This window comes from Neoarius graeffei, chromosome 5, assembly GCF_027579695.1.
Source record: "Neoarius graeffei isolate fNeoGra1 chromosome 5, fNeoGra1.pri, whole genome shotgun sequence".
NCBI classification, from domain to species: Eukaryota; Metazoa; Chordata; class Actinopteri; order Siluriformes; family Ariidae; genus Neoarius; species Neoarius graeffei.
In genome coordinates this window covers 66,313,456-66,341,275 of record NC_083573.1, presented here as the reverse complement: position 1 = coordinate 66,341,275, position 27,820 = coordinate 66,313,456, and the positions used below count along the sequence as shown (strand labels likewise).

Below are 27,820 nucleotides of genomic sequence, written 5' to 3'. Positions count from 1 at the left end.
TAAATAAGCTTATATTTGAGTTCTAGTAAACTTCTAATAAGAAATAATAGATAAATTCACCCATATTAAAGATATTTTCTCTCAACAAGAGATCATTTTTTGCAGTGGTGAAACACACCTTCGTTGTAAGGGGCAGTTATAAGTGCACTTTCACTGAAAAAGAAAATGATTCCTCTGAGTTTTATTTGAACTGAACACGCCATACTATAACATGGAGCGTAATATGAAATTTACATTTACATAAACAGTGAACATGTAACAAGTGGAAAACATAATCGCTGGATACTTGCAGACATTCAAGCACAGGGACAGAAAGGAAACTGCATAATGCAGAGGTGTAAATGTGGGTAAGTAAAGTAGAAATGAATTCACAGCCACAACATCCATCTGGAAATTCTTCATGTTGAAAATGGAAATTCAGTCTCTTATCAACAAATTCTTCATCTCCCCTATTAGGAAGGGCAAAGCACTGTGAAAGAGAAGCGTTACTGGTCAATCCCATCACTGAGCTGCACTGCAAAAAATGATTTCTTGTTGAGAGAAAATATTTTTAATATGGGTGAATTTATCTATTATTTCTTATTAGAAGTTTACTAGAACTCAAATATAAGATTTAGCTTACTTTGAGACGCTTTTACTAATTTCAAGCCTTAAATTTTCTTATTCTATTGGCAGATAATTTTGCTTCTTTCTAGAATTGAATGCTTAAAATGAGTAAATTATCTGCCAATAGAATAAGAAAACTTAAGGCTTGAAATTAGTAAAAGCATCTCAAAGTAAGCTAAATAATCTTATATTTGAGTTCTAGTAAACTTCTAATAAGAAATAATAGATAAATTCACCCATATTAAAAATATTTTCTCTCAACAAGAAATCATTTTTTGCAGTGTGACTGTTTATTCTGACCAAAATAGTGTCAGAAATAAAATACCATACAGTTTTCGTTCCTCAGGTTACAGGTAACATGTACAACAGTAGCACCAATAAGTGCTGACTAATTCACCCTGAAAAACTTTCATGTTCATTTTTATAATTCACATATAATCTCTAGTGGCATCCAGAATTTCTCTCATCTCATTATCTCTAGTCGCTTTATCCTGTTCTACAGGGTCGCAGGCAAGCTGGAGCCTATCCCAGCTGACTACAGGCGAAAGGCGGGGTACACCCTGGACAAGTCGCCAGGTCATCACAGGGCTGACACATAGACACAGACAACCATTCACACTCACATTCACACCTACGGTCAATTTAGAGTCACCAGTTAACCTAACCTGCATGTCTTTGGACTGTGGGGGAAACCGGAGCACCCGGAGGAAACCCACGCAGACACGGGGAGAACATGCAAACTCCGCACAGAAAGGCCCTCGCCGGCCACGGGGCTCGAACCCGGACCTTCTTGCTGTGAGGCGACAGCGCTAACCACTACACCACCGTGCCGCCCTCCAGAATTTATTTTAAAATGAATTTCTTATGAGTTGACTTCTTTCGTTCATTAATATGTTGGTCTATTTTCACTTTGGCTAACAGTTTCCTACATTACCCACAATGCTGTTCAACTATCTGCTGATAACGGGTAATTATTTTATCCACATTCACTGGATATGAGCAATCACGCGCTCTGATTGGCTACTCTACTAGTAGGCCATCAGCTCATATACCATGAGTAGAGAAAAACAAAATGGTGGAGTGTGTTGCTGAACCAACCAAGGATGAAATAAAAATTCTACTCGAAAACAAAACCCCAAAAAATACAAAAAAAAAAAAAAGCAACAAAGTATGGAATAAAGGTATTTGATGGTAAGAACATACGTCTTTTTTTCAGGAATTATTATTACAGCATTTTTCACAAATTGCTCCTGTCATTTCGCCAGTTTGTTTACATTCTAAGTGGAAATGATTTTGTCGGACGTTTTGTATAAAAGTTTTTTATTTATCGAATTTGCAAAAAAATTAAAATGGTCCGTTTCTCAAAATCCAGTGAATGTGGATAGAATAAAACAGTTATTCCACTCAATCTCGTTGTGCATGGCTTATAGCTCTGCGCCTTGTCAGCTATCAGCTCATGTACGACTCGATTTCGTGGAATGACTTAATTAGCCCTTCGTTATCTCTACATAAAGTGAGTGAAACAACAGGTACAACTGTGTTTCTGTACTTTAGTCTGTCCAGTTTGCTTACTGCTGTTTGTACATTCTGCTCAAACAGATCAGCTTCGAAAGCTTTCATGCTAATACTGTCATCAACACCATCATGCTCGACATCTTCCACCCATCCATCCTCTGTAGCCGCTTATCCTGTTCTACAGGGTCGCAGGCAAGCTTGTAGCTTAGTAACTAGCCAAGCTTCTGCCAAAACACAACTGTGTCCTTTGGTTGCATTGCATTCTGGAATTCTGAGTCCAGCGTTTCTTGTCTCCACTATTTCTACACTGGATTTCTCTTTAATATGACACTGTACACTGCTATAAAACAATAAGAAAGAAAAGAAGCTCCTGCTCTTTTTTACAAGCTATCAATAAATCCTGACTGTGTTATCACTTATGCCGGAGATGGGTGATTTTTTTTTCCTCCAATTAAAGCCATTGTAATTGAGCTGTGACAACTTCTCCTGGGAATAAAACACCAACCTGGAAATTAGCACTAGAAATCACCAAGCACACCACAAACATTTCAATATAAACATGCTTAATGTGTTTTGAAGTGAACAATACCTTTAATTATTTTTTTAAATCAAAATCAATGATGTTCCAGTAAATTAAGGTACAAAAACATCTCTTTGATGGAACCTCTCCAATAACAACTCCAACTTCAAACCCCAGTTTAGATTTTTTTTTCTTCTTTTTTCTGAGAGAGTGTTGATATAATAAACTTAAATTTAAAACTCCACCTGGAGATCAATGGCACTTTTCACAGTGATGTCAAATAATTTAGTACAAAAACTAGACCTGAATATGGACGAGTGACAGGGACAGGACAGAGACGTGAACAAGTGCTAATATTTACTGCTTTGGAAAAGGACTAGGAAAGGAAAGGAAAAGGAAAGGAAAGGAAAAGGACTAGGCATGGTGGAAACATGCAATAATACTTTTAAAACTCATCACATACTGCATGTGTAGTAGTCAAATGATGGCATTATAAAGGAAAAGATGCAACAGGGACAGTTATGGCAATCCTTAGTACCTGGCTTTAACCTGTTCCAGGTTAAAGGGTGAGAGTAGCTGTGGTCCTGTGTTTTTCGAGAAACTAGCATCAGGTAACCACAATAGAAAACCAATAATGGGTGCAATACTGTGGTTTGCCAGCAGAGGGCACTGTGTTTAGTGAATTCTTAATCACTTCCAAACCTCAGGCCACTGCTGCTCACGCAAGAGCGAAGAATGGCAGACCAGAAGGAGATGAAAAAGCATAAAGGGAATAATAAAAAACAAAAAGTACAACTGTGCTCAGTTATACAGAGAGTATTAAATATGTTATGTCATCAGTGCTGTTACAATTACACTACCGTTCAAAAGTTTGGGGTCACCCAAACAATTTTGTGTTTTCCATGAAAAGTCACACTTTTATTTACCACCATAAGTTGTAAAATGAATAGAAAATATAGTCAAGACATTTTTCTGGCCATTTTGAGCATTTAATCGACCCCACAAAATAATGTGATGCTCCAGAAACTCAATCTGCTCAAAGGAAGGTCAGTTTTATAGCTTCTCTAAAGAGCTCAACTGTTTTCAGCTGTGCTAACATGATTGTACAAGGGTTTTCTAATCATCCATTAGCCTTCTGAGGCAATGAGCAAACACATTGTACCATTAGAACACTGGAGTCAGAGTTGCTGGAAATGGGCCTCTATAGAGATCTTGCAGTCACGTGACCGGAAAGTACACAGCCGCCATCTTGTCGGTAAAAAACACCGCTGAATACTGCTGCACTCGTGTACAGAATGGATCAATTTCAACCAACAGACTACACGGCTCATTTTTCTAATGAACAGATAACTAGATATATGTCTAAAATAAACGACCTACAGATTAGTGACCCTTATGGCTTACCGGACGTAGTTTTCACGACCGTGTCAGTGGATGTTGAACTGCCAGAGGTGGAATACCCAGTAAAATTACCTCATTAACTTTCCCTCGCTGTTCAGTGGTGAAGCACTGCGTGCTTATAAATCTCTGGACAGTTATCTTTACAGAAATTCAGGATTTGTCAGCAACTCAGATGTGGCATCTTGTAAACAAGAAAATAACAATCCTCATTGGATGGGTAAGTCACTTAAGTATCTAGTATAGCACTGACCAGCCAATTATAGAATAGAATAGAATAGAATAGAATAAGGTAATTCCAGGCTCCGGTTTCCCCCACAGTCCAAAGACATGCAGGTTAGGTTAACTGGTGACTCTAAATTGACCGTAGGTGTGAATGGTTGTCTGTGTCTATGTGTCGGCCCTGTGATGACCTGGCGACTTGTCCAGGGTGTACCCCGCCTTTCGCCCGTAGTCAGCTGGGATAGGCTCCAGCTTGCCTGCGACCCTGTAGAACAGGATAAAGCGGCTAGAGATAATGAGATGAGATGAAGGTAATTCCAGCTGTAATTCCAAATCGTCCGTCTTGTTTACCATGGATCTGGCGTTGGAGAGGTAGAGGCTTGGCAGTGGAGGTTTGAGTGGCTGTTTTCTGAGCTTAGTCAACAGGCCGGCTCTGCAGCCTCGCTTTTGCTTCCGCTCCCGACGCTGCCTCCTTCGCTTTGCTTCCGATAACAATCCACGGAGACCCCGCTGGTCTCACTATCTCGTCTGGAATGTTGTGCATGCGATGGAAATCGCTACAAACCGTCATTTTCTGCTGGAAACCAATGTCCAGTAAGTCCATACGGTTGTAGTGGATATTGAAGTCTGATACAGACGAACAACACGCAAAAATACAGACAAAAAACATAAAAAACGTGCACAGGTAGGGAGAGCTTGTAGCCACAGCCGTTGTAGTAGAATTGTATATAGTAGGGTTTTCCAGAAGAAAAGGTAGAAGTAGAAGCAGAAGTAGAAGGCGGAAATATGGTGTTTGACCGACAAGATGGCGTCTGTCACGATCTGGATCGGCTGTGACGTCACATGCAAGTGCTCCATACACCTATGTAGATATTGCACCAAAAACCAGACATTTGCAGCTAGAATAGTCATTTACCACATTAGCAATGTATAGAGTGGATTTCTGATTAGTTTAAAGTGATCTTCATTGAAAAGAACAGTGCTTTTCTTTCAAAAATAAGGACATTTCAAAGTGACCCCAAACTTTTGAATGGTAGTGTATAAGACAGTAATTGAAAGAGTTACCTTTAAGGATGTAGTCTGTCAAAAGACTGGGCACTTTGTCACTGTCATCCCTCATGGCTTGAAGGACTGTTGAGAGAAGAAACAGCGAGTTAGAAAAGCTTGACTAACTTATTTATATTACTATTCAGGTCAGGGGCAGTGTTCATTTTGGCACTGAAAATTTTGCCGATAGGTATTCTTTGGTGATCTTTTATTTCATGATTAACTTGTAACAACAACGTAAATGAAAAAAATAGTTGACAACAAAAATTATGGTAAAATCTCTGTTCATTATGCCCTGATGAGTAAAGACGAAACAAAATAGCTGGCTTACTAACTAACTTCTCAAGGGAATTTTTTTCAGCCAGGAGAAATATCCTTCAGCAAAATCCATGACAGTACGTTACCTTCCCTGTTTCAGGTTCCTGACCATAGTTGGGAACTAAGAGAGTCCGGCTCACTCGCTTAGCTGCTCGCATGGCTTTCACAATGCTTCTGAATTCTAACAGGTACAGTATATGAGTCAGGACACACGTGCGGCGATGATCTGAACGAAGTAACATCTTTATATGAAAATAGCGGTCATCACCATCACAGTGTACAAAATGCCATCTTCACTCGATAACTAGCAAAACAGTAACAGCTAACTTCACATGACTTCTGCATAACAAGACCACCACCAGTCATGTATCAAAAGGGGGGGGAGAAAAAAAACCACATCTGCTAATACTCCTCCTATCATAGTCCCTCTTAAACCTACAGGGGACATTTTACAGCAAGTATCATGAAACTGTCCGAGACAAAGACTAAACCATTGACTAAAATTAAATTAAAATTAAAACCGAGTTCCGGCGGCACGGTGGTGTAGTGCTTAGCGCTGTCAACTCACAGCAAGAAGGTCCTGGGTTCGAGCCCCGGGGCCGGCGAGGGCCTTTCTGTGCGGAGTTTGCATGTTCTCCCCGTGTCCACGTGGGTTTCCTCCGGGTGCTCCGGTTTCCCCCACAGTCCAAAGACATGCAGGTTAGGTTAACTGGTGACTCTAAATTGAGCGTAGGTGTGAATGTGAGTGTGAATGGTTGTCTGTGTCTATGTGTCAGCCCTGTGATGACCTGGCGACTTGTCCAGGGTGTACCCCGCCTTTCGCCCGTAGTCAACTGGGATAGGCTCCAGCTTGCCTGCGACCCTGTAGAACAGGATAAAGCGGCTAGAGATAATGAGATGAACCGAGTTCCATTGACTAAATCATGACTAAAACAAACAAAAACAAACAAGACTAAAACGTGACTAAAATGTAACTACAATTTTCAGTAAGTGACTTGGACTAAATGTAAAATTCTTGTCAAAATTAACGCTGGTCAGGGGTCATCAACTGGCAGACCTGGGTCCAGATACGAAGCTGAGCACTTGAAAAAATACTGCAACAGAGCCAATACGGGGCGGCACGGTGGTGTAGTGGTTAGCGCTGTCGCCTCACAGCAAGAAGGTCCTGGGTTCGTGCCCCAGGGCCGGCGAGGGCCTTTCTGTGCGGAGTTTGCATGTTCTCCCCGTGTCCGCGTGGGTTTCCTCCGGGTGCTCCGGTTTCCCCCACAGTCCAAAGACATGCAGGTTAGGTTAACTGGTGACTCTAAATTGACCGTGGGTGTGGGTGTGGGTGTGAATGGTTGTCTGTGTCTGTGTGTCGGCCCTGTGATGACCTGGCGACTTGTCTAGGGTGTACCCCGCCTTTCGCCCGTGGTCAGCTGGGATAGGCTCCAGCTTGCCTGCGACCCTGTAGAAGGATAAAGCGGCTAGAGATAATGAGATGAGATGAGAGCCAATACGCATATCCTGTGTATAATCCTATGTATATACACTCACCGGCTATTTTATTAGGAACACCCATACACCTGCTGGTTTATGCAGTTTTCTAATCAACCAATCCCTTGACAGCAGCACAATGCATAAAATCATGCAGATACAAATCAAGAGCTCCAGTTAATGTTCACTTCAAACATCAGAATAGGAAAAATTGTGATCTCAAAGTGTGACTTTCACTGCAGCATGGGTGTTGGTGCCAGATGGACTGGTTTGAGTATCTCAGAAAATGATGATCTCCTGGGGGTTTCACACACAACAGTGTCTAGAGTTTACACAGAATGGCGAAAAAAAAAAAAAAAACATTGAGTGAGCAACAGTTCTGTGGGTTGAAACATCTTGGTGATGAGAGAGATCAGAGGAAAATGGCCAGATTGGTTTGAGCTGGGGACGGCACTGTCGCCTCACAGCAAGAAGGTCCTGGGTTCGAGCCCAGCGGCCAGCGAGGGCCTTACTGCATGGAGTTTTCATGTTCTCCCCGTGTCTGCGTGGGTTTCCTCCAGGTGCTCCGGTTTCCCCCACAGTCCAAAGACATGCAGGTTAGGTTAACTGGTGGCTCTAAATTGACCGTAGGTGTGAATGTGAGTGTGAATGGTTGTCTGTGTCTATGTGTCAGCCCTGTGATGACCTGGTGACTTGTCCAGGGTGTACCCCGCCTTTCGCCTGTAGTCAGCTGGGATAGGCTCCAGCTTGCCTGCGACCCTGTAGAACAGGATAAGCTGCTACAGAAAATGGATGGATGGTTCAAGCTGCCAGGAAGGATATAGCAACTCATATAAATCACTCTTTACAACCACGGTGAGCAGAAAAGCATCTCAGCATGCAACAGCAGAAGACCACATTGGGTTCCACTCCTGCAGCCAAGAACAGAAATTTAAGAATCAAGAACAAGCGCCTATTAAAGTGGCTGGTGATAGGAGCGTTTTTGGAGCGTTTCTTTTTTCTCACTTGTAAAATATTCGTACTTCGTATTGTTGTTTTTCCTCGCTTGTAAAGTGCATGTACTCTGTACTGTTGCTTTTTTTTCCCCCACTTGTAAAGTACATGTACTCTGTACTGTTGATTTTCTCGCTTGTAAAGTACATGTATTCTGTGCGGTTTTTTGGGGTTTTTTTCTTCACTTGTAAAGTACACATACTCTGTACTGTTGATCTTCTTACTTGTAAATTACACGTACTTTGTACTGTTTTTTTTTTTCACTTGAAAAGTGCTCATACTAAAGAGCACGCTGATCAAGGCTAATGGAATGGAGGCGAGATTTGGTCAAGGGGAATATGACGTACAAGTACAAGAATACGGACTGATATTTACAAAGATATATTCAATATGAAGGGAAAAAAAGAGATTTTCAATTTCTATAATTACAAGCAAGTGTAACTGTATATAATATACATCTCCTCTGTGTTTGTATGTATGTAGTTGTCAAATAAAAAATAAGTTAAAAAAATAATAAACTGGCTGGTGAGTGTATGTATGTAATGTAAATTATGGAAGTTATTTAACTGCATTTATCTATTTATCCACTCACTGGACCAGAGACTAGCTATAGTGCTAAAGACATTAACTCAGAAAGGGAAGTCTTATCACAGACTTTCATACATTTGAGAGATTTCTGATCTTATTAGCGACCCGATGACTTGGCATGTTTTAAAAAAAAAAATCATGTATGTATGTATGTATATATATATATATATATATATATATATATATATATATATGAGAGAGAGAGAACTTGACACCAATGGTGTCGATGGGGATGCCTCCACCCGGTAGACTACACGCCTTATCAAGTTGTGATTTGGGGATGGACATTTGACCTCACAGTGACCTTGACCTTAGACCTTTTGATCTCAAAATCTAATCAGTTCATGTTTGTCCCAAAGCGCACAAATGGTGAAAGTTTGGTGAAATTCCTTTCATTAGCCTTTGAGATATCGCATTCACAAGGTTTCGGGACGGACGCACACACGGACAGACGGACAACCCGAAAACAATGTCTCCTGCACCTTACAGTGGCGGAGGCATAATAAAAAAAAACTGTGATGAAACCAGGAGGTCTAAAGACAAATGAGTAGTATGTGTTAATTCTCGACACAGCAAATTGAAAAACAGATGTGTCTCCAGATCAATAGTCAAAAGATTTTACATGAAGCATCACTACAAAACAAAAAAATAACTACTTTAATTTTTATTATTTATAGGTATAAACAAATTACTCATGATTAAGCATTAAATAATAACTGTTGTCACCATACAGTCATGTTAGTTGCTGATCCAGACTGAATAGTCCTCATATAGGTAATACTCACTTTTTGTGAGAACCTGAAGATCTTCAATTGATGGAGGCACATCTTTCTTCTCATAAGGAATGACTGTAGTGAGGTACTGTAAAAAAAAGTTTATAAGATACTGGTGAGAAGATAAATGGTAGTAGCTGTTTTGGTATTCCTGGACATGGGATGGACACAATATCTCATGATGATATTTAAGATGATATTCAATGCTGCAAAGGAGAGAGTGGAAAAGAACTAAAAGGCCACAAGCACCTGTTTCTCCCCTCCCGTATTCCCGAAAGTTTGGCGAAAGCTATTTTGAATAGCAGTAGAGATGCTCTCCATGCTGAAGCGCTGAAACACCAGAACAGGTACAGAAAAGCAGAGAAAGTAAGAGGAGAGGAAATAAGAGAAAATTCTCCTGCTATACAGAATAATAAGAGGAGCCATGTTTAAATGCAGCCTAATAATCAGGTAATAATCTGACTCACAGCTCAAATCAGGAAAAAAAAAAAAATCATTCATCACCAAATCACCAAATTTCACATGAAGACTACCTCTGGGCTGAATTACAGTGCTTTGACTTTTGGTGCTGATCCGGATCACTGAACTGGAATGATCCATGAAAAAACAGGCCCCCCCCCAATCGCTTATAACTCTGTCAAGCTTCATGATTTTTTTCAATCTTTTTTTTTTTTTTTTTGTTCAGGGCAGCAGGGCACACTTTTTCCTCACTAAGCGTCATTCTCTATCTCTTACCATTCTGGATCTATAGGGTACGGTGACCAGACATACCACTTTGTAACAGCTAGCGCAAATTACTGTGACTTTAGTCACAGTCGCTATCTAATTATTATTAATATTCTCGTAATGTTTTTTTAGGGCAATATTTCTCCCTCAGTTTTCAACCAATCACCACCAAATTTCATATGAAGAATACCTCTGGGCTGAATTACGGTGCTATGACTTTTGGTGATGATCCAGATCACTGAATTGGAAATGATCCATGAAAAAAACCAGGCTTTTTTTTCAATCACTTATAACAGCGTCAATTTTCGTGATTTTTTCAAATCGTTTTTTTTATTTTGTTCAGCAAAATGACCTTCACCTTGACCGTCAGCTGACAAAGGTCAGCTAGCGCAAATTACTGTAACTTTAGTTACAGTCTCTATCTAGTTATTATTTACTGTTTGATCTCAAACGCATTAAGAAGGCAAGAAATTGCACTAATTAACTTTTGATGAAGCACAACTGTTAATTGAAAAGCACTCCAGGTGACGACCTCATGAAGCTGGTTAAGATAATGCCAAAAGTGTGCAAAGCGTCATCAAGGTAAATGGTGGACACTTTGAAGAATCCAAAATTAGGTAGTATGTATACTTGTATAGTATATGTGACATTAAATGCTTCCTTCCTTCCTTCCTTTTTAGGGTTCAGGTAAATAGTTGTTTGGAATCTTAAGTTGTAATAAATTCACTCGGCTCGACATAAATCCCTGCATATAAACACAGCCATGGAAAGAATTAAAGACAGCTCTGTAATAGGAAAAGCAACAGAGATAGCAGCCACTCATCTCCCAAGTATTATTATACACAAACAAACAGCTTATTCATAAAAATAAGGTATGTTTAAATAATATTGCAAGCGACAAAGGTTTAGGTTCAAAAGGTATAGTGATATGAAAGAATAATGGCCATTATTCATCAATCTTGTGTAGAAAAGAGTACAGACTTGAGGATGACATACAGTGGGGCAAAAAAGCATTTAGTCAGTCACCAATTGTGCAAGTTCTCCCACTTAAAAAGATGAGAGAGGCCTGTCATTTTCATCATAGGTACACTTCAACTATGAGAGACAGAATGAGAAAAAAATATCTAGAAAATCACATTGTCTGATTTTTAAAGAATTTATTTGCAAATTATGGTGGAAAATAAGTATTTGGTCAATAACAAAAGTTCATCTCAATACTTTGTTATAGACCCTTTGTTGGCAATGACAGAGGCCAAACGTTTTCTGCAAGTCTTCACAAGGTTTTCACACACTGTTGCTGGTATTTTGGCCCATTCCTCCATGCAGATCTCCTCTAGAGCAGTGATGTTTTGTGGCTGTCGCTGGGCAACACGGACTTTCAACTCCCTCCAAAGATTTTCTATGGGTTTGAGATCTGGAGACTGGCTAGGCCACTCCAGGACCTTGAAATGCTTCTTACGAAGCCACTCCTTCGTTGCCCGGGTGGTGTGTTTGGGATCATTGTCATGCTGAAAGACCCAGCCACATTTCATCTTCAATGCCCTAGCTGATGGAAGGAGGTTTTCACTCAAAATCTCACGATACATGGGCCCATTCATTCTTTCCTTTACACGGATCAGTCGTCCTGGTCCCTTTGCAGAAAAACAGCCCCAAAGCATGATGTTTCCACCCCCATGCTTCACAGTAGGTATGGTGTTCTTTGGATGCAACTCAGCATTCTTTCTCCTCCAAACATGACAAGTTGAGTTTTTACCAAAAAGTTATATTTTGGTTTCATCTGACCATATGACATTCTCCCAATCCTCTTCTGGATCATCCAAATGCTCTCTAGCAAACTTCAGACGGGCCTGGACATGTACTGGCTTAAGCAGGGGGACACGTCTGGCACTGCAGGATTTGAGTCCCTGGCGGCGTAGTGTGTTACTGATGGTAGCCTTTGTTACTTTGGTCCCAGCTCTCTGCAGGTCATTCACTAGGTCCCCCCGTGTGGTTCTGGGATTTTTGCTCACCGTTCTTGTGATCATTTTGACTCCACAGGGTGAGATCTTGCATGGAGCCTCAGATCGAGGGAGATTATCAGTGGTCTTGTATGTCTTCCATTTTCTAATAATTGCTCCCACAGTTGATTTCTTCACACCAAGCTGCTTACCTATTGCAGATTCAGTCTTCCCAGCCTGGTGGAGGTCTACAATTTTGTTTCTGGTGTCCTTTGACAGCTCTTTGGTCTTGGCCATAGTGGAGTTTGGAGTGTGACTGTTTGAGGTTGTGGACAGGTGTCTTTTATACTGATAACGAGTTCAAACAGGGGCGGCACGGTGGTGTAGTGGTTAGCGCTGTTGCCTCACAGCAAGAAGGTCCGGGTTCGAGCCCCGTGGCCGGCGAGGGCCTTTCTGTGCAGAGTTTGCATGTTCTCCCCATGTCCGCGTGGGTTTCCTCCGGGTGCTCCAGTTTCCCCCACAGTCCAAAAGACATGCAGGTTAGGTTAACTGGTGACTCTAAATTGACCGTAGGTGTGAATGTGAGTGTGAATGGTTGTCTGTGTCTATGTGTCGGCCCTGTGATGACCTGGCGACTTGTCCAGGGTGTACCCCGCCTTTCGCCCGTAGTCAGCTGGGATAGGATCCAGCTTGCCTGTGACCCTGTAGAACAGGATAAAGCGGCTAGAGATAATGAGATGAGATGAATGAGTTCAAACAGGTGCCATTAATACAGGTAATGAGTGGAGGACAGAGGAGCCTCTTAAAGAAGTTGTTACAGGTCTGTGAGAGCCAGAAATCTTGCTTGTTTGTAGATGACCAAATACTTATTTTACCAAGGAATTTACCAATTAATTCATTAAAAATCCTACAATGTGATTTCCTGGATTCTTTCCCCCCATTCTGTCTCTCATAGTTGAAGTGTACCTATGATGAAAATTACAGGCCTCTCTCATCTTTTTAAGTGGGAGAACTTGCACAATTGGTGGCTGACTAAATACTTTTTTGCCCCACTGTATACGTAAATGGATTTGTGCCTGAATCATGAAACTGATGGATAACGAATCAGTTTCAACTTATGGTTGCTATGGTGTTTAAAGCTGTTTGAAAACAACCACTTTCTAACTTCATCTGCAAGTAGTTATATAAACTCATTTTTATTCAACTTGAATAGGTCAAATTTAACTGGTCGGATTTAATTAAACTGTTATTTAGAAATACAGGTGAGCCAAGCTTCTATTCTGAACAAATAAACAAACCTTCATTTCATACCAATAAAACACTGAACACAGACAAACAAAACAGATGAAACTATGCCTGGTGTGTTGGTAGGAAACACCTCAAAAACAATGTCCAATATTTTGTATTTGCTGATATTTCTTCTCCTTTCGGTTGTTCCCATTAGGGGTCGCCACAGCAGATAATGTCCCTTCATCCCCTCCTGTACTCTGTATCTTTTTCTGTAGCACCAACCGTCCTCATGTCCTCCTTCACCACATCCATAAATCTCATCTTTGGTCTTCCTCTTTTCCTTCTACCTGGCAACTCCATCTCTAGCATTCTTTTCCCCAATATACCCTGGACTTCTCCTTTGTACGTGTCCAAACCATCTCAATCTCACCTCTTTCACTTTGTCTCCAAGCCGTCCTACATGTGCTGTCCCTCTGATATACTCATTTCTCATCCTGTCCAACTTTGTCCCTCCCAATGAAAATCTCAGCATCTTTAACTCCTCTACCTCCAGTTCAGCCTCCTGTCTTTTTGTCAGTCCCACTGTCTCCAAACCATACAACATCGCTGCTCTTACTACTGTCTCGTACACTTTCTCTTTCACTCTTGCTGGCAAGCTTCTGTCACAAATCACCCCAACACCCTCCTCCATCCATTCCAACCTGCTTGCACTCTCTTCTTCACTTCTCTTCTGCACTCTCCATAACTTTGTCCAGTTGACCCCAGGTATTTGACCTCATCTGCTTTGACCACCTCTATTCCTTGTAGCCGTACCACTCCACTGTCCTCACCCTCACTCACGCACATGTACTCTGTCTTGCTCCTACTGACTTTCATCTCCCTTCTCTCTAGTGCATATCTCCATGTCTCTAAGTTTTTTTTCCCCCTTGCTCCCTGTCCTCACTACAGATCACAATATCATCTGCAAACATCATTGTCCAGGGGGCCTCTTGCCTGGTGTCATCTGTCAACCTGTCCATTATCCTTGCAAACAAGAAAGGGCTTAGGGCCGAGCCTTGGTGCAATCCTACATCCACCTTAAATGCCTCCGACATTCCCACTGCACATCTCACTGCTGTCACACTGTCCTCATACATATCCTACACCAATCTCACATACTTCTCCGCCACTTCTGATTTCCTCATGCAGTACCACAACTCCTCTCTCGTCACTCAGTCATATGCCTTCTCTAAATCCACAAACACACAATGCAGCTCCTTCTGGCTTTCTCTATACTTTTCCATCAATGTTCTCAAAGCGAACATTGAATCTGTAGTACTCTTTCCTGGCATGAAACCATACTGCTGCTCACATATCTCCACCTCTCCTCTTAGCTTAGCTTCCACTACTCTTTCCCATAACTTCATGCTGTGGCAGGTCATCTTCATGCCTCTATAGTTACTGCAGCACTGAACATCACCCTTGTTCCTGAATACTGGTACCAGTATATTACTTCTCCACGCTTCAGGCATCCTCTCACTTTCCAAGACCTTTGTATTTGCCTATCCTATTTCTACTTAATATATTTTGTTATAATTATTCCTGGGCGGCACGGTGATGTAGTGGTTAGCACTGTCACCTCACAGCAAGAAGGTCCGGGTTCGAGCCCCGTGGCCGGCGAGGGCCTTTCTGTGCGGAGTTTGCATGTTCTCCCCGTGTCCGCGTGGGTTTCCTCCGGGTGCTCCGGTTTCCCCCACAGTCCAAAGACATGCAGGTTAGGTTAACTGGTGACTCTAAATTGACCATAGGTGTGAATGTGAGTGTGAATGGTTGTCTGTGTCTATGTGTCAGCCCTGTGATGACCTGGCGACTTGTCCAGGGTGTACCCCGCCTTTCGCCCGTAGTCAGCTGGGATAGGCTCCAGCTTGCCTGCGACCCTGTAGAACAGGATAAAGTGGCTAGAGATAATGAGATGAGATAATTATTCCTATTCATTCAGGAAATTGTGCACACTCATTTTAAAATTGGATTATACCGTAAGGTCTCTATCTGCACATGCATCGTTGTTGCCAAACTGTTACTTTCCATCACTCATCAGGAGTTTTAGTATTCACTCACACTTGCAGGTAATCTCTGAAGTCTGCCATTCTGCTCTCTGACTCCGCTCTTTACTTTCCTCTTCTTTTTCAGCAGTTCTTTGTGCTCCTTCTGGAGATTCTGTACATCTATCAGCACAGAGATGAAACTGTTCATCACTTCCTTCTCAAAGTCGAGCTCGTCTCTAAGAGCCAGGTGCCGCACAAGCTCCTCAGAATAGTTTCGGATCGCTGTCTCCACCTCCTCCAATAACTCATTCAGTTCTGCAACACTGAGATTCCTCACTCCTGCAAATATACATTCTGTTAAACACTCAAACACACCGAAGCCTCTTTTTCACATGCGCATTTATTCAGAAACTCAATGCCAATTGATTGGAAAGGGGCCAAAATCCTGAAACTAATGTAGTAGTTGACTGGGATGAAACAAGGAGTCCCAGGAAATTACTGTGAAATTGATGTAAACAGAAGCCAAAGACATTGAGATCTTTATATCCATTACTGACACCTTTTCACATGGTTGATTTAAAAATGTTAGCACAGTCAGGTAACAACAGTAAAGTAATAATAATAATAATAATAAAATCGGGCAGCACGGTGGTGTAGTGGTTAGCGCTGTTGCCTCACAGCAAGAAGATCCGGGTTCGAGCCCCGTGGCCGGCGAGGGCCTTTCTGTGTGGAGTTTGCATGTTCTCCCCGTGGGTTTCCTCCGGGTGCTCCGGTTTCCCCCACAGTCCAAAGACATGCAGGTTAGGTTAACTGGTGACTCTAAATTGACCGTAGGTGTGAATGTGAGTGTGAATGGTTGTCTGTGTCTATGTGTCAGCCCTGTGATGACCTGGTGACTTGTCCAGGGTGTACCCCGCCTCTCGCCCGTAGTCAGCTGGGATGGGCTCCAGCTTGCCTGCGACCCTGTAGAACAGGATAAAGCGGCTAGAGATAATGAGATGAGATGAGATAATAAAATCCAAGCATTGCCATTAACTGCATGCTGATAATGTAAATGTGATATAAAAACACTTATGGTATGTTGAGACCAAAGTGCCGAGATTGCCAAAATTCCCTCTAACTGCTCTGCAAACGACATTGTTGAAGTTTGTGGACGCTCTGTGATGTAGATGAAATAGGCGGTTACAAAGTTTGTTTGAAATGCTTAGTCTTGCAAACGAACCACAAAGCAAACACATGTCAACTAGTATTTTTGTGCTGACTGATCAGTTAACCTCAGGAAATCTTTGAAATGTGAAGGTTGGAAATTGATCTATGAAGGAAAATAATGAATAATTATGATGACATGTTTAGTTAGTTTATTTTCTTATGACAAACTAGTTTAAAGCCATTTTAATTAGTTTATCAAATCAAAGATGGCAGTGCGTGAAGACACAGTGGCTCAAAGCTCCCCTTTTTGGTGCCCACCATCAGGAGGATTAGTACCCGATTTCATTGTACTCTGTGAAACGACAATAAAAGAATCTATGTGTCTGTCCATTTGTGTGGTATGACTATTGTGCTGATGCTAAGTCATATATTAGCATGCAGTTTATAGAACATATTTACTAGCCTTGGTATTTAATGTTCATGCTACTTTGTGTGTAGCCTACATTAAAAGTAGCTGTGGTCCTGGTCCAAGTTTAGTGATTAATTACTGTAGTTGGTCATATCAAAGTTGCTTTAAGCCAAATAATTCCCACTTAAAAACAAGCATTCTAGAGTGAAAATGTTGCCTATAAATAGTGTTGCAAACAGGGACACATGATAAATAATGGGGAACCCACCACTGCAATTATTAATTTACCCCCAATTGTACTTGGGAACAGTTTGAACGGAACCAAAATTTACACGACTGTGGTGGAGGGGGTGTATAGCGGTAGCACCTTGGGTTTTAGAGTAGTGCAGTGGTTTTCAAAGTGGGGACCGCGGCCCCCTGGGGGGCCGCCAGGGGGCGCTGGGGGGCTCAGAAAGTTGGAGGGACGATGACAAAAAAATATCTCATCTCATCTCATTATCTCTAGCCGCTTTATCCTGTTCTACAGGGTCGCAGGCAAGCTGGAGCCTATCCCAGCTGACTACGGGCGAAAGGCGGGGTACACCCTGGACAAGTCGCCAGGTCATCACAGGGCTGACACATAGACACAGACAACCATTCACACTCACATTCACACCTACGGTCAATTTAGAGTCACCAGTTAACCTAACCTGCATGTCTTTGGACTGTGGGGGAAACCGGAGCACCCGGAGGAAACCCACGCGGACACGGGGAGAACATGCAAACTCCACACAGAAAGGCCCTCGCCGGCCCCAGGGCTCGAACCCAGGACCTTCTTGCTGTGAGGCGACAGCGCTAACCACTACACCACCGTGCCGCCCAGAAAAAAATATACTTTTTAAAAATAATTATTAAATATATTGTAACTAGTTTTTTAATCATTATTATAAAATATAATTACTAATAATAATACATCATATCGAAACGTTGTTTGCCATGCTCATCTCTCCGATTGCCTGTGACATTGCGGTTTGCGCCATTTATCAAGCTGCTTTGCTCCTCAACCTAGCGTATTGCTAGCGCAAAATGGACAGGTTTTTGAAGAAGAGACCGGAGGAACAAACCAACAGCCCTGCTGTGGAGGACACTGCTGCGAAAAAAACTAAGAAGTCCTGGCCAACTAAAATCCGAAAATATGAGGCAGCATACATTAAGTATGGCTTTACAGCCATACAGAAAAATGGCCATGATTGCCCGAAATGCGTCCTCTGTCTGGAGACCCTGTCAAACGAGTGCTTAAAACGTTCGAAACTTCAGCGTCACTTGGTACAAAAACATCCGACAGATGCCGAAAAAACAGTAGATTTCTTCAGATGCAAAGAAGAGCATTTGGTCAGGCAATCTGCTGCATTCACCCAGCAAGCTACTGTCCCCGAGCGGGCCCTGAAGGCATCAGTTTTAGCCTCGTACCACATTGCTCGTGCTAAAAAACCTCACTCAATTGGAGAAGATTTGATTTTACCAGCCACCAAAGACATTGTCCGAGAATTGCTTGGTGAGGATGCTGCCAAAAAAAAAATTAATTAAAAAAAATAAATCGATGCTGTCCCACTCTCTGATAACACCGTGAGCCGACGGATTGGTGACATGGCTCAAGACGTATCTGCTCAGCTGTTGGAGCAGGTGAGAGCCAGCGAATACTTCGCACTTCAACTGGATGAGAGCACAGATTTATCCAATGAGGCCCAACTGCTTGTGTACATCAGATTTATTTCACAGGAAAGATTTGTGGAGGAAATACTATTTGTAAAGCACTTGAAAGAAGAACTACTGGGAAAGAGATTTTTCAAGTTTTGGACGATTACATCGAGTCTAATGGATTGGACTGGACCCGTTGTGTGGGGGTGTGTTCGGACGGAGCCGCGGCAATGACCGGGAAGATCAGTGGAGTGACCGCTCTCATTAAGCAGAAGGCCCCGCATGTAGTGGCCACACACTGCATGCTCCATCGCGAGGCACTGGTCGCAAAAAGGATGGATAACGAGTTGAATCAGGTACTACAGGAGGTTATACAGTTTATTGTTCAGTGTGAAAATATTTGTGTTGAAAACATGTTAGTTAATAATATTCTTATGCTAAACAAATGTAACAATTATTGACTATTGAATAAAAGTAAGAGAAAACATTCTAAAAGTTGATGTTTCTTTACATATTTTGTAGCATTGTCTGTGGGTTTGCAAAGGGGGTCCCCAGCCAGAAGCTAACGCTGTTTGGGGGGCCTTGGCATGGAAAAGTTTGGGAACCCCTGGAGTAGTGCACTAACCCCTGGTCCACATGCATGCCTACGGTGGGTCCTGGGACCTGCCTAATCCTCGCCTATGGCTCCAAGAAGGGATGTGGTGAAATCCCGGCCCCACCACGGAAAACTGCTTTGGCTGGCAGACTAAACTAGGCAAGGGGCAGAGTACGTCAAAGTACTCTGTTTTCACAGTCCATGGTCCCGGACAGGCCCTGGAGGCCAGGACCTAAGGGAGGTTGTCCCCAACAGAAACAGCCCTGGCAACATCAGCATGGGGTAATGGTTGCTGAGTACTATATCTCCTCATATTATGGATGGCTATACATGTGAGGGCGAGGAACCTTGCCCAGGATAGACAGAAGTGGAGGAAGGTAGCCGACCCACGACCCCCCAGACACTGAGGTACGCTGAAGATGATAATGTGTTCTCTAGTATTCTCTAAAGTGAAGCACTTCTAAATTAAAGTCCAGTTGGTTGCCACCAAACCGTGTCATATCTCATTACCATAAAGTTGTCAGGAGTTAAACTTTATTCTGACGCCCCCACTGTCCAAGTGTGACCTGTGTTCTGGCACTTACTCTCTTCATAGCTGTGACCAGTGGATCTGTGTATCAGATTTGACTCAACAGGGTTCTGTTCTGCTTGGATGTATGGAGAGTCCTGCATCATCTCCTCGATCTCCTCAATCACCTGCAGATCATAGTGCGCTTTCATGAACATGCTATATGTTTGCATCGAAAGGGGTGTGATGGTTTAACAGTGTAACAGCATAGCATGTATAATAACCATGATATTGTTATATTATTATCACTTTATAGATAAAAGATGTCAGGACAATAGACATTGTCACAATGCAGCTTTACAAATATCTGGATGCAGATTTATGTTTAGATCCCTAACAAAGGGCTCCTTGTCTTCAACAGAGGTGAAGTGACAAGGAAAAACTACCTGAGACTACCTGAAGAAGAAAGCTTGAGAGGAACCAGACTCCCATCCTCTTCTGAGTGACACCAGATAGTGGGATTATAAACCATTACTGTTCTATAGTCTAAATTATTACTCTGTACACTCACCATCCACTTTATTAGGAACACATGTGCACCTGCACATTCACGCGGTCATCTATTCAGCCAATCATTGCAGCACAATGCATAGAATCATGCAGATACAGGTCTTCATGAAATGCTTAATGTGAACATCGGAATGGGGGGAAAATTGTGATCTCTGTAACGTTGATTGTGGCATGGATGTTGGTACCAGAAGGGCTGGTTTGAGTATTTCTGAAACTGCTGATCTCCTGAGCTTTTCATACACAACAGTCTCTAGAGTTCACACAGAATGGTACAGACAGACAGACAAAACATCCTGTGAGCAGGCGGCACGGTGGTGTAGTGGTTAGCGCTGTTGCCTCACAGCAAGAAGGTTCTGGGTTTGAGCCCCAGGGCCGGCGAGGGCCTTTCTGTGTGGAGTTTGCATGTTCTCCCCGTGTCCGCGTGGGTTTCCTCCGGGTGCTCCGGTTTCCCCCACAGTCCAAAGACATGCAGGTTAGGCTAATTGGTGACTCTAAATTGACCGTAGGTGTGAATGTGAGTGTGAATGGTTGTCTGTGTCTATGTGTCAGCCCTGTGATGACCTGGCGACTTGTCCAGGGTGTACCCCGCCTTTTGCCCGTAGTCAGGGTCCAGCCCGCCTGCGACCCTGTAGAACAGGATAAAGTGGCTAGAGATAATGGATGGATCCTGTGAGCAGAGGGTCCATCCAGCCATCATCGATATTACTTATCCATCAGGGTTGCACAAGAAGCTGAAGCCATTCCCAGCTGACTTTGAGTGAGATGCAGGGTACACCCTGGGCAGGTCACTAATCTGTTGCTGGGCTAACAGAGAGACGAACAAAGAAAAATAAGAAAAGAAAGAAAGCACAACTTTATTCATCACACCAGTGAAATTTCCTCTCTACATTTAACCCATCTGAAGCAGTGAACACACACACGCGAGCAATGAGCACACACACATACCCAGAGCAGTGGGCAGCCATGCCAACAGTGCCCGGGGAGCAGTTGGAAGTTAGGTGCAGGGCTGAACGATATGGACAAAATTTCATATCTCTATATTCATGCCAGATATCTCGATATCGATACGATATGACTACGGGTTCAGTGAAAACCAAGCATTTTTCAGAAAAATAAAAACATCATAATACAACCCCGATTCCAAAAAAGTTGGGACAAAGTACAAATTGTAAATAAAAACGGAATGCAATGATGTGGAAGTTTCAAAATTCCATATTTTATTCAGAATAGAACATAGATGACATATCAAATGTTTCAACTGAGAAAATGTATCATTTAAAGAGAAAAATTAGGTGATTTTAAATTTCATAAAAACAACACATCACAAAAAAGTTGGGACAAGGCCATGTTTACCACTGTGAGACATCCGCTTTTCTCTTTACAACAGTCTGTAAACGTCTGGGGACTGAGGAGACAAGTTGCTCAAGTTTAGGGATAGGAATGTTAACCCATTCTTGTCTAATGTAGGATTCTAGTTGCTCAACTGTCTTAGGTCTTTTTTGTCGTATCTTCCGTTTTATGATGCGTCAAATGTTTTCTATGGGTGAAAGATCTGGACTGCAGGCTGGCCAGTTCAGTACCCGGACCCTTCTTCTACGCAGCCATGATGCTGTAATTGATGCAGTATGTGGTTTGGCATTGTCATGTTGGAAAATGCAAGGTCTTCCCTGAAAGAGACGTCTGCTGGATGGGAGCATATGTTGCTCTAGAACCTGGATATACCTTTCAGCATTGATGGTGTCTTTCCAGATGTGTAAGCTGCCCATGCCACACGCACTAATGCAACCCCATACCATCAGAGATGCAGGCTTCTGAACTGAGCGCTGAGAACAACTTGGGTCGTCCTTCTCCTTTTTAGTCCGAATGACACGGCGTCCCTGATTTCCATAAAGAACTTCAAATTTTGATTCATCTGACCACAGAACAGTTTTCCACTTTGTCACAGTCCATTTTAAATGAGCCTTGGCCCAGAGAAGACGTCTGCGCTTCTGGATCATGTTTAGATATGGCTTCTTCTTTGAACTATAGAGTTTTAGCTGGCAACGGCTGATGGCACGGTGAATTGTATTCACAGATAATGTTCTCTGGAAATATTCCTGAGCTCATTTTGTGATTTCCAATACAGAAGCATGCCTGTATGTGATGCAGTGCCGTCTAAGGGCCCGAAGATCACGGGCACCCGGTATGGTTTTCCGGCCTTGACCCTTACGCACAGAGATTCTTCCAGATTCTCTGAATCTTTTGATGATATTATGCACTGTAGATGATGATATGTTCAAACTCTTTGCAATTTTACACTGTCGAACTCCTTTCTGATATTGCTCCACTATTTGTCGGTGCAGAATTAGGGGGATTGGTGATCCTCTTCCCATCTTTACTTCTGAGAGCCGCTGCCACTCCAAGATGCTCTTTTTATACCCAGTCATGTTAATGACCTATTGCCAATTGACCTAATGAGTTGCAATTTGGTCCTCCAGCTGTTCTTTTTTTGTACCTTTAACTTTTCCAGCCTCTTATTGCCCCTGTCCCAACTTTTTTGAGATGTGTTGCTGTCATGAAATTTCAAATGAGCCAATATTTGGCATGAAATTTCAAAATGTCTCACTTTCGACATTTGATATGTTGTCTATGTTCTATTGTGAATACAATATCAGTTTTTGAGATTTGTAAATTATTGCATTCCGTTTTTATTGACAATTTGTACTTTGTCCCAACTTTTTTGGAATCGGGGTTGTACAAAAAAAAATGTGGAAAGTGCAGTTTTATTTTTAAGAACTCACTGCCAGTCATCAACATTAACATAAATTACAAATAAATAAATTACAAATCAAACATTTTACTGCAGCTCTGCTTTAACAATAAATAACAAATGCATCCGTATTTGTTATTTATTGTATGCTCCCCGAGGAAGAAGGACTGTGGTTGGCTGGCCTTAGCGGTGAATTCAAGGGCAATCGTAAAAATGATGTTTGTTGTGACTGCCAGAGCTGTACATGCAGGGCGAGCGTGGGGAGGGGAAATCTATATTGTTGCTTTTTCGATATTAATATCTTGAATGTTCAGATATAGATACAATATGATACAATATATAATATAGATACAATGTTCTAGATATAGATACAATAACGATATATCATTCAGCCCTAGTTAGGTGCCTCGCTCAAGGGCACCTCAGCCCAAGGCTGTCCCATATTAACCTAACCGCATGTCTTTGGACTGTGGGGGAAACCGGAGCACCCGGAGGAAACCCACGCAGACACGGGGAGAACATGCAAACTCCGCACAGAAAGGCCCTTGCCGGCTGCGAACCCAGAACCTTCTTGCTGTGAGACAACCGTGCTAACCACTACACCACCATGCCGCCCAACAACCACTCACATTCACACCTATGGGTAAGTTAGAGTAGCAAGTTGACCAAATTCACATGTCTTTGGACTGCAGGAGGAAACTGGAGCACCTAGAGGAAACCAACACAGGCACAAGGAAATCAAGCAACCTCCACACAGCAAGGTCCCAGTCAGCTGAGCGGAAGGTCTACAAGCGGAAACACCTTACTGATGAGAGAGATCAGGGGAGAATGACCAGGCTGATCTGAGCTGGCAGGAAGTCTATAGTCACACAAATAAGCACTCTTACAACCATGGTGAGGCGGCACGGTGGTGTAGTGGTTAGCGCTGTCGCCTCACAGCAAGAAGGTCCTGGGTTCGAGCCCCAGGGCCGGCGAGGGCCTTTCTGTGCGGAGTTTGCATGTTCTCCCCGTGTCCGTGTGGGTTTCCTCCGGGTGCTCTGGTTTCCCCCATAGTCCAAAGACATGCAGGTTAGGTTAACTGGTGACTCTAAATTGACCGTAGGTGTGAATGTGAGTGTGAATGGTTGTCTGTGTCTATGTGTCAGCCCTGTGATGACCTGGCGACTTGTCCAGGGTGTACCCCGCCTTTCGCCCGTAGTCAGCTGGGATAGGTTCCAGCTTGCCTGCGACCCTGTAGAAGGATAAAACAGCTAGAGATAATGAGATGAGACAACCATGGTGAGCAGAAAAGTATCTCAGCTGTACATTTATAGGCTGACTAGAGAACTGCCTGAATGTGCTCCTAATAAAGTAGACGATGAGTGTAAAATATAAAGCAAAACAGAAACAAAGTACCTGAAAGAATGATCAGTACAAGCATATTGTGAAAAGGAGTGCACAGGAAAGCACCATCCAAAAAGCTGCTGCATCCGTTTTTTTGTTTTGACTAAACAGGCAAGTAAAGCCTCAATAAATCAGATCAGAAATTATACATCTCAAAACAGCACCTGCTCTGCAGTGAGCAAAGGCTCATCATTAATGCAGGACACAATGATGGAGTGCATATCCATCTGTTCTCGCAGTTCTTCATCATCAGATGCATCCAGATTCACATTATCCACCGTCTGAAACAACAAAAGACGAAAACTGCTTTATTACGATCTGAAACTTCACCAAATCACTTTGGGTTTTGAGTGGAAGAGCTGATGGAGAGATGAGTGTTCAACTCACTGGTCTATCCTCAATGTTCAGCACGGGGAGGTGAAGTGAGCGGGTACAAGACCGATTCCAGTCCACTGGCATGACATGTCCGTAGTTGGCAGTCAGTGCAGTCCAGATCCTAGAATAGAGGGAGGATGTTCATTATTATATGGTGGCAGCAGCTCAGTGATTAAGGCTCCGAGTTACTAATCAGAAGGTCTGGGGTTCAAGCTGCCCAAGAAGACTATTTAGAAACTCAGCTCAACTTTATTGCCCTTCTCCCAGATACACAGTACACAGAGGGACAAAATGTAATTTTCTTACGAAACAACGTACATAAACAGTACAAACAACAAATATCAAGATAAAACAGCAAACATTAAATATTGCAAGAGCTGGTAAAGACCTATGCAAATATCACGAGACAAGAAGTCTTTATTTATCACATGTAAGCACAGACTTAAAGCAGATACGCAGAAACTTTATTTTTAAATAAATTTGAGTGGATAGTATCTCCATCCTTGAATCTTGTATGCTGCATAAATGGGAATAAAAAATATATATATTTTTGAGAGTTAAAATCGACCGCGGCGGCACGGTGGTGTAGTGGTTAGCGCTGTCGCCTCACAGCAAGAAGGTCCGGGTTCGAGCCCCGTGGCCGGCGAGGGCCTTTCTGTGCGGACTTTGCATGTTCTCCCCGTGTCCGCGTGGGTTTCCTCCGGGTGCTCCGGTTTCCCCCACAGTCCAAAGACATGCAGGTTAGGTTAACTGGTGACTCTAAATTGACCGTAGGTGTGAATGGTTGTCTGTGTCTATGTGTCAGCCCTGTGATGACCTGGCGACTTGTCCAGGGTGTACCCCGCCTTTCGCCCGTAGTCAGCTGGGATAGGCTCCAGCTTGCCTGCGACCCTGTAGAAGGATAAAGCGGCTAGAGATAATGAGATGAGATGTTATAACTTATGCAACATACATGTACATGCATGCATTTTCACTGATAAAACGTAAAAGGCTAATTAAATAATCAGATGAACTGAGACAATCACATTCTGAAGCAATTTAAATAATCTCATACCGGTAACTTAAACACACAATACAAGTTACATGTATTAATCTAAATGCAGGTAAGCAACGTGTTGTTTTTGTTGTTATGTATCCAAATGAGAGTTGGAGCTTACCCGTCTGTGTTCTCACTTCTTGAAGGCCGATCTTGTGGCCAACTGTTTTGAAACAATCTGACTTTCAGTTGTTCGTTCAGTTCTCCGTTCACTCACTTCTTCCATGTAAGGGCGAGATGGCAGCAATATCCAGTTTAGAAATCAGACAGCTGCTCCACTCCTCTCCATACTGAGTACTCCGCCATTACTGCTCAGCTCAGGCAATTACTAAAACCCGGGACTGTACAGGACATCACCGGTTTTAGCAACAACCGCGGGGAGGTCACTGCCCAAACGATATGTCCCGTCCCGGGTTTTAGCAACAACCCTCGTCTCACGCTCCAGGAGAACTGGTGCAACTGAACTCACTTTAAAAAAATAAATACTTTCCTTTTCTTGTTTCATTTTTCTTTAATTGTTGGTACTGCACCCTCTTTCAATACAGGCTTATAGCCAACGCTCCTCAACAGATCAGAGGTCTCATACAAGTCTTCAGTAAAAAGTGAAGAGCAGAGGAGAGAGCACTTCGTAGGCGCCCAATGTGTCCATGAACTTCTTGCAAAACGCGTCCAAATCTTTGCAGTTTGAACATTTTTGGGCCATGAATGCAACATAAATCCACCTTCTGTCATGTTGCTGCACCGGCCAGCAACACATCTACATGGCATGGCGATAAATTAACTCAAAATGGAGGATCGGAGTTGCAGTCAGCTCTGTGTTTTAGCATAGCGGAAATGGCGATGAGACCGATAGACTTCCTGCTGTGATGTTACGGACGTGAAGGTCATTCACTCAGACCGCTACCTATATAAATCATCTCATCTCATTATCTCTAGCCGCTTTATCCTTCTACAGGGTCGCAGGCAAGCTGGAGCCTATCCCAGCTGACTACGGGCGAGAGGCGGGGTACACCCTGGACAAGTCGCCAGGTCATCACAGGGCTGACACATAGACACAGACAACCATTCACACTCACATTCACACCTACGGTCAATTTAGAGTCGCCAGTTAACCTAACCTGCATGTCTTTGGACTGTGGGGGAAACCGGAGCACCCGGAGGAAACCCACGCGGACACGGGGAGAACATGCAAACTCCGCACAGAAAGGCCCTCGCTGGCCACGGGGCTCGAACCCGGACCTTCTTGCTGTGAGGCGACAGCACTAACCAACAGGACCTAACATACACAACCATACTATAGATAACTCAGCCTAGCACACATGAATCAGAACAAGTCATGATTACGTTTCTTCCAACAGATTAACAGACTTTTGAAAGCAAATTCTACAAGTTACATGAAGACTGAAGATGGAGGAAAGATGTAAACAGTTCAATAATGTAATATAATGACCCACAGACTGACAGATAAAATGAAGATCAGAGACAATACGATGGACCTTCTTTGAGGATTGCAATGCGTCACGTGATAAATAAATAAGGAAGGAAGGCTGTTCAGTGCTTTAGCTTTACTAGAGGAGGAGTTGAGATCAAGCCCAGCTGTGTGCCAACATCACGCTGTCACTTACTCATCGTGTTTTAACACACAGCTCTCTGTCAGAGGATCCACACCCTCGATCAGATCGGGTTCAGCGGCGAAATTTCCAAAGCACGCCTTTAACTTCTCATCGAGCTCGGTGAGCACTTCCTGCACGCACCGGAAACCCAGTTTGTCTCCGCTGTTTTCATCGAGATCCATCAGCGCCTCTGTGTTCAGCTTTATCCTCTCCGCCTGCTTCTCTTCGGGCTGTAACGCGATCTGGTCCTGAGCTCGAGGCGCCGCCTGTAGAGAGGAGGATCGAGTCCCACTGGGACACACTCCGAGTGTCCTGTTCATACAGCACACACTGCCATGGACCTGTCAGGATAATGGACATCAGTTTTTATCAGCCAAAATTTG

The 27,820-nt window shown here is 42.9% G+C and overlaps 1 protein-coding gene across 2 annotated transcripts; it reads right to left on the bottom strand.

Annotated features, from left to right (window-relative positions):
- Positions 1 to 106: 106 nt before the first annotated feature.
- On the bottom strand, positions 107 to 27,793 carry fez2a (fasciculation and elongation protein zeta 2a). 2 transcript variants are annotated; one of them, XM_060922267.1, is made up of 8 exons: positions 27,450 to 27,793; positions 24,801 to 24,909; positions 24,578 to 24,694; positions 19,788 to 19,899; positions 15,447 to 15,712; positions 9,469 to 9,544; positions 5,327 to 5,392; positions 107 to 469 (listed from the first exon to the last, which is right to left on the bottom strand). In XM_060922267.1, exons 1-8 carry the CDS (start codon positions 27,755 to 27,757, stop codon positions 453 to 455), a joined length of 1,071 nt encoding a protein of 356 aa, XP_060778250.1. In that variant the 5' UTR covers positions 27,758 to 27,793; the 3' UTR covers positions 107 to 452. The 2 variants fall into 2 exon arrangements, with proteins under 2 accessions (XP_060778250.1, XP_060778249.1); XM_060922266.1 differs by lacking the exon at positions 107 to 469 and having other exon boundaries at positions 4,509 to 5,392.
- Positions 27,794 to 27,820: the final 27 nt, after the last annotated feature.

Coding starts and splice junctions, on each gene's coding strand:
- fez2a (XM_060922266.1), bottom strand. CDS start 27,757: ATGAACAGGACACTCGGAGTGTGTCCCAGTGGGACTCGATCCTCCTCT. Junction 24,695..24,800: donor TGAACATTGAGGATAGACCA/GTGAGTTGAACA, acceptor TTGTTGTTTCAG/ACGGTGGATAATGTGAATCT. Junction 15,713..19,787: donor TGGTCACAGCTATGAAGAGA/GTAAGTGCCAGA, acceptor GTATATTTGCAG/GAGTGAGGAATCTCAGTGTT.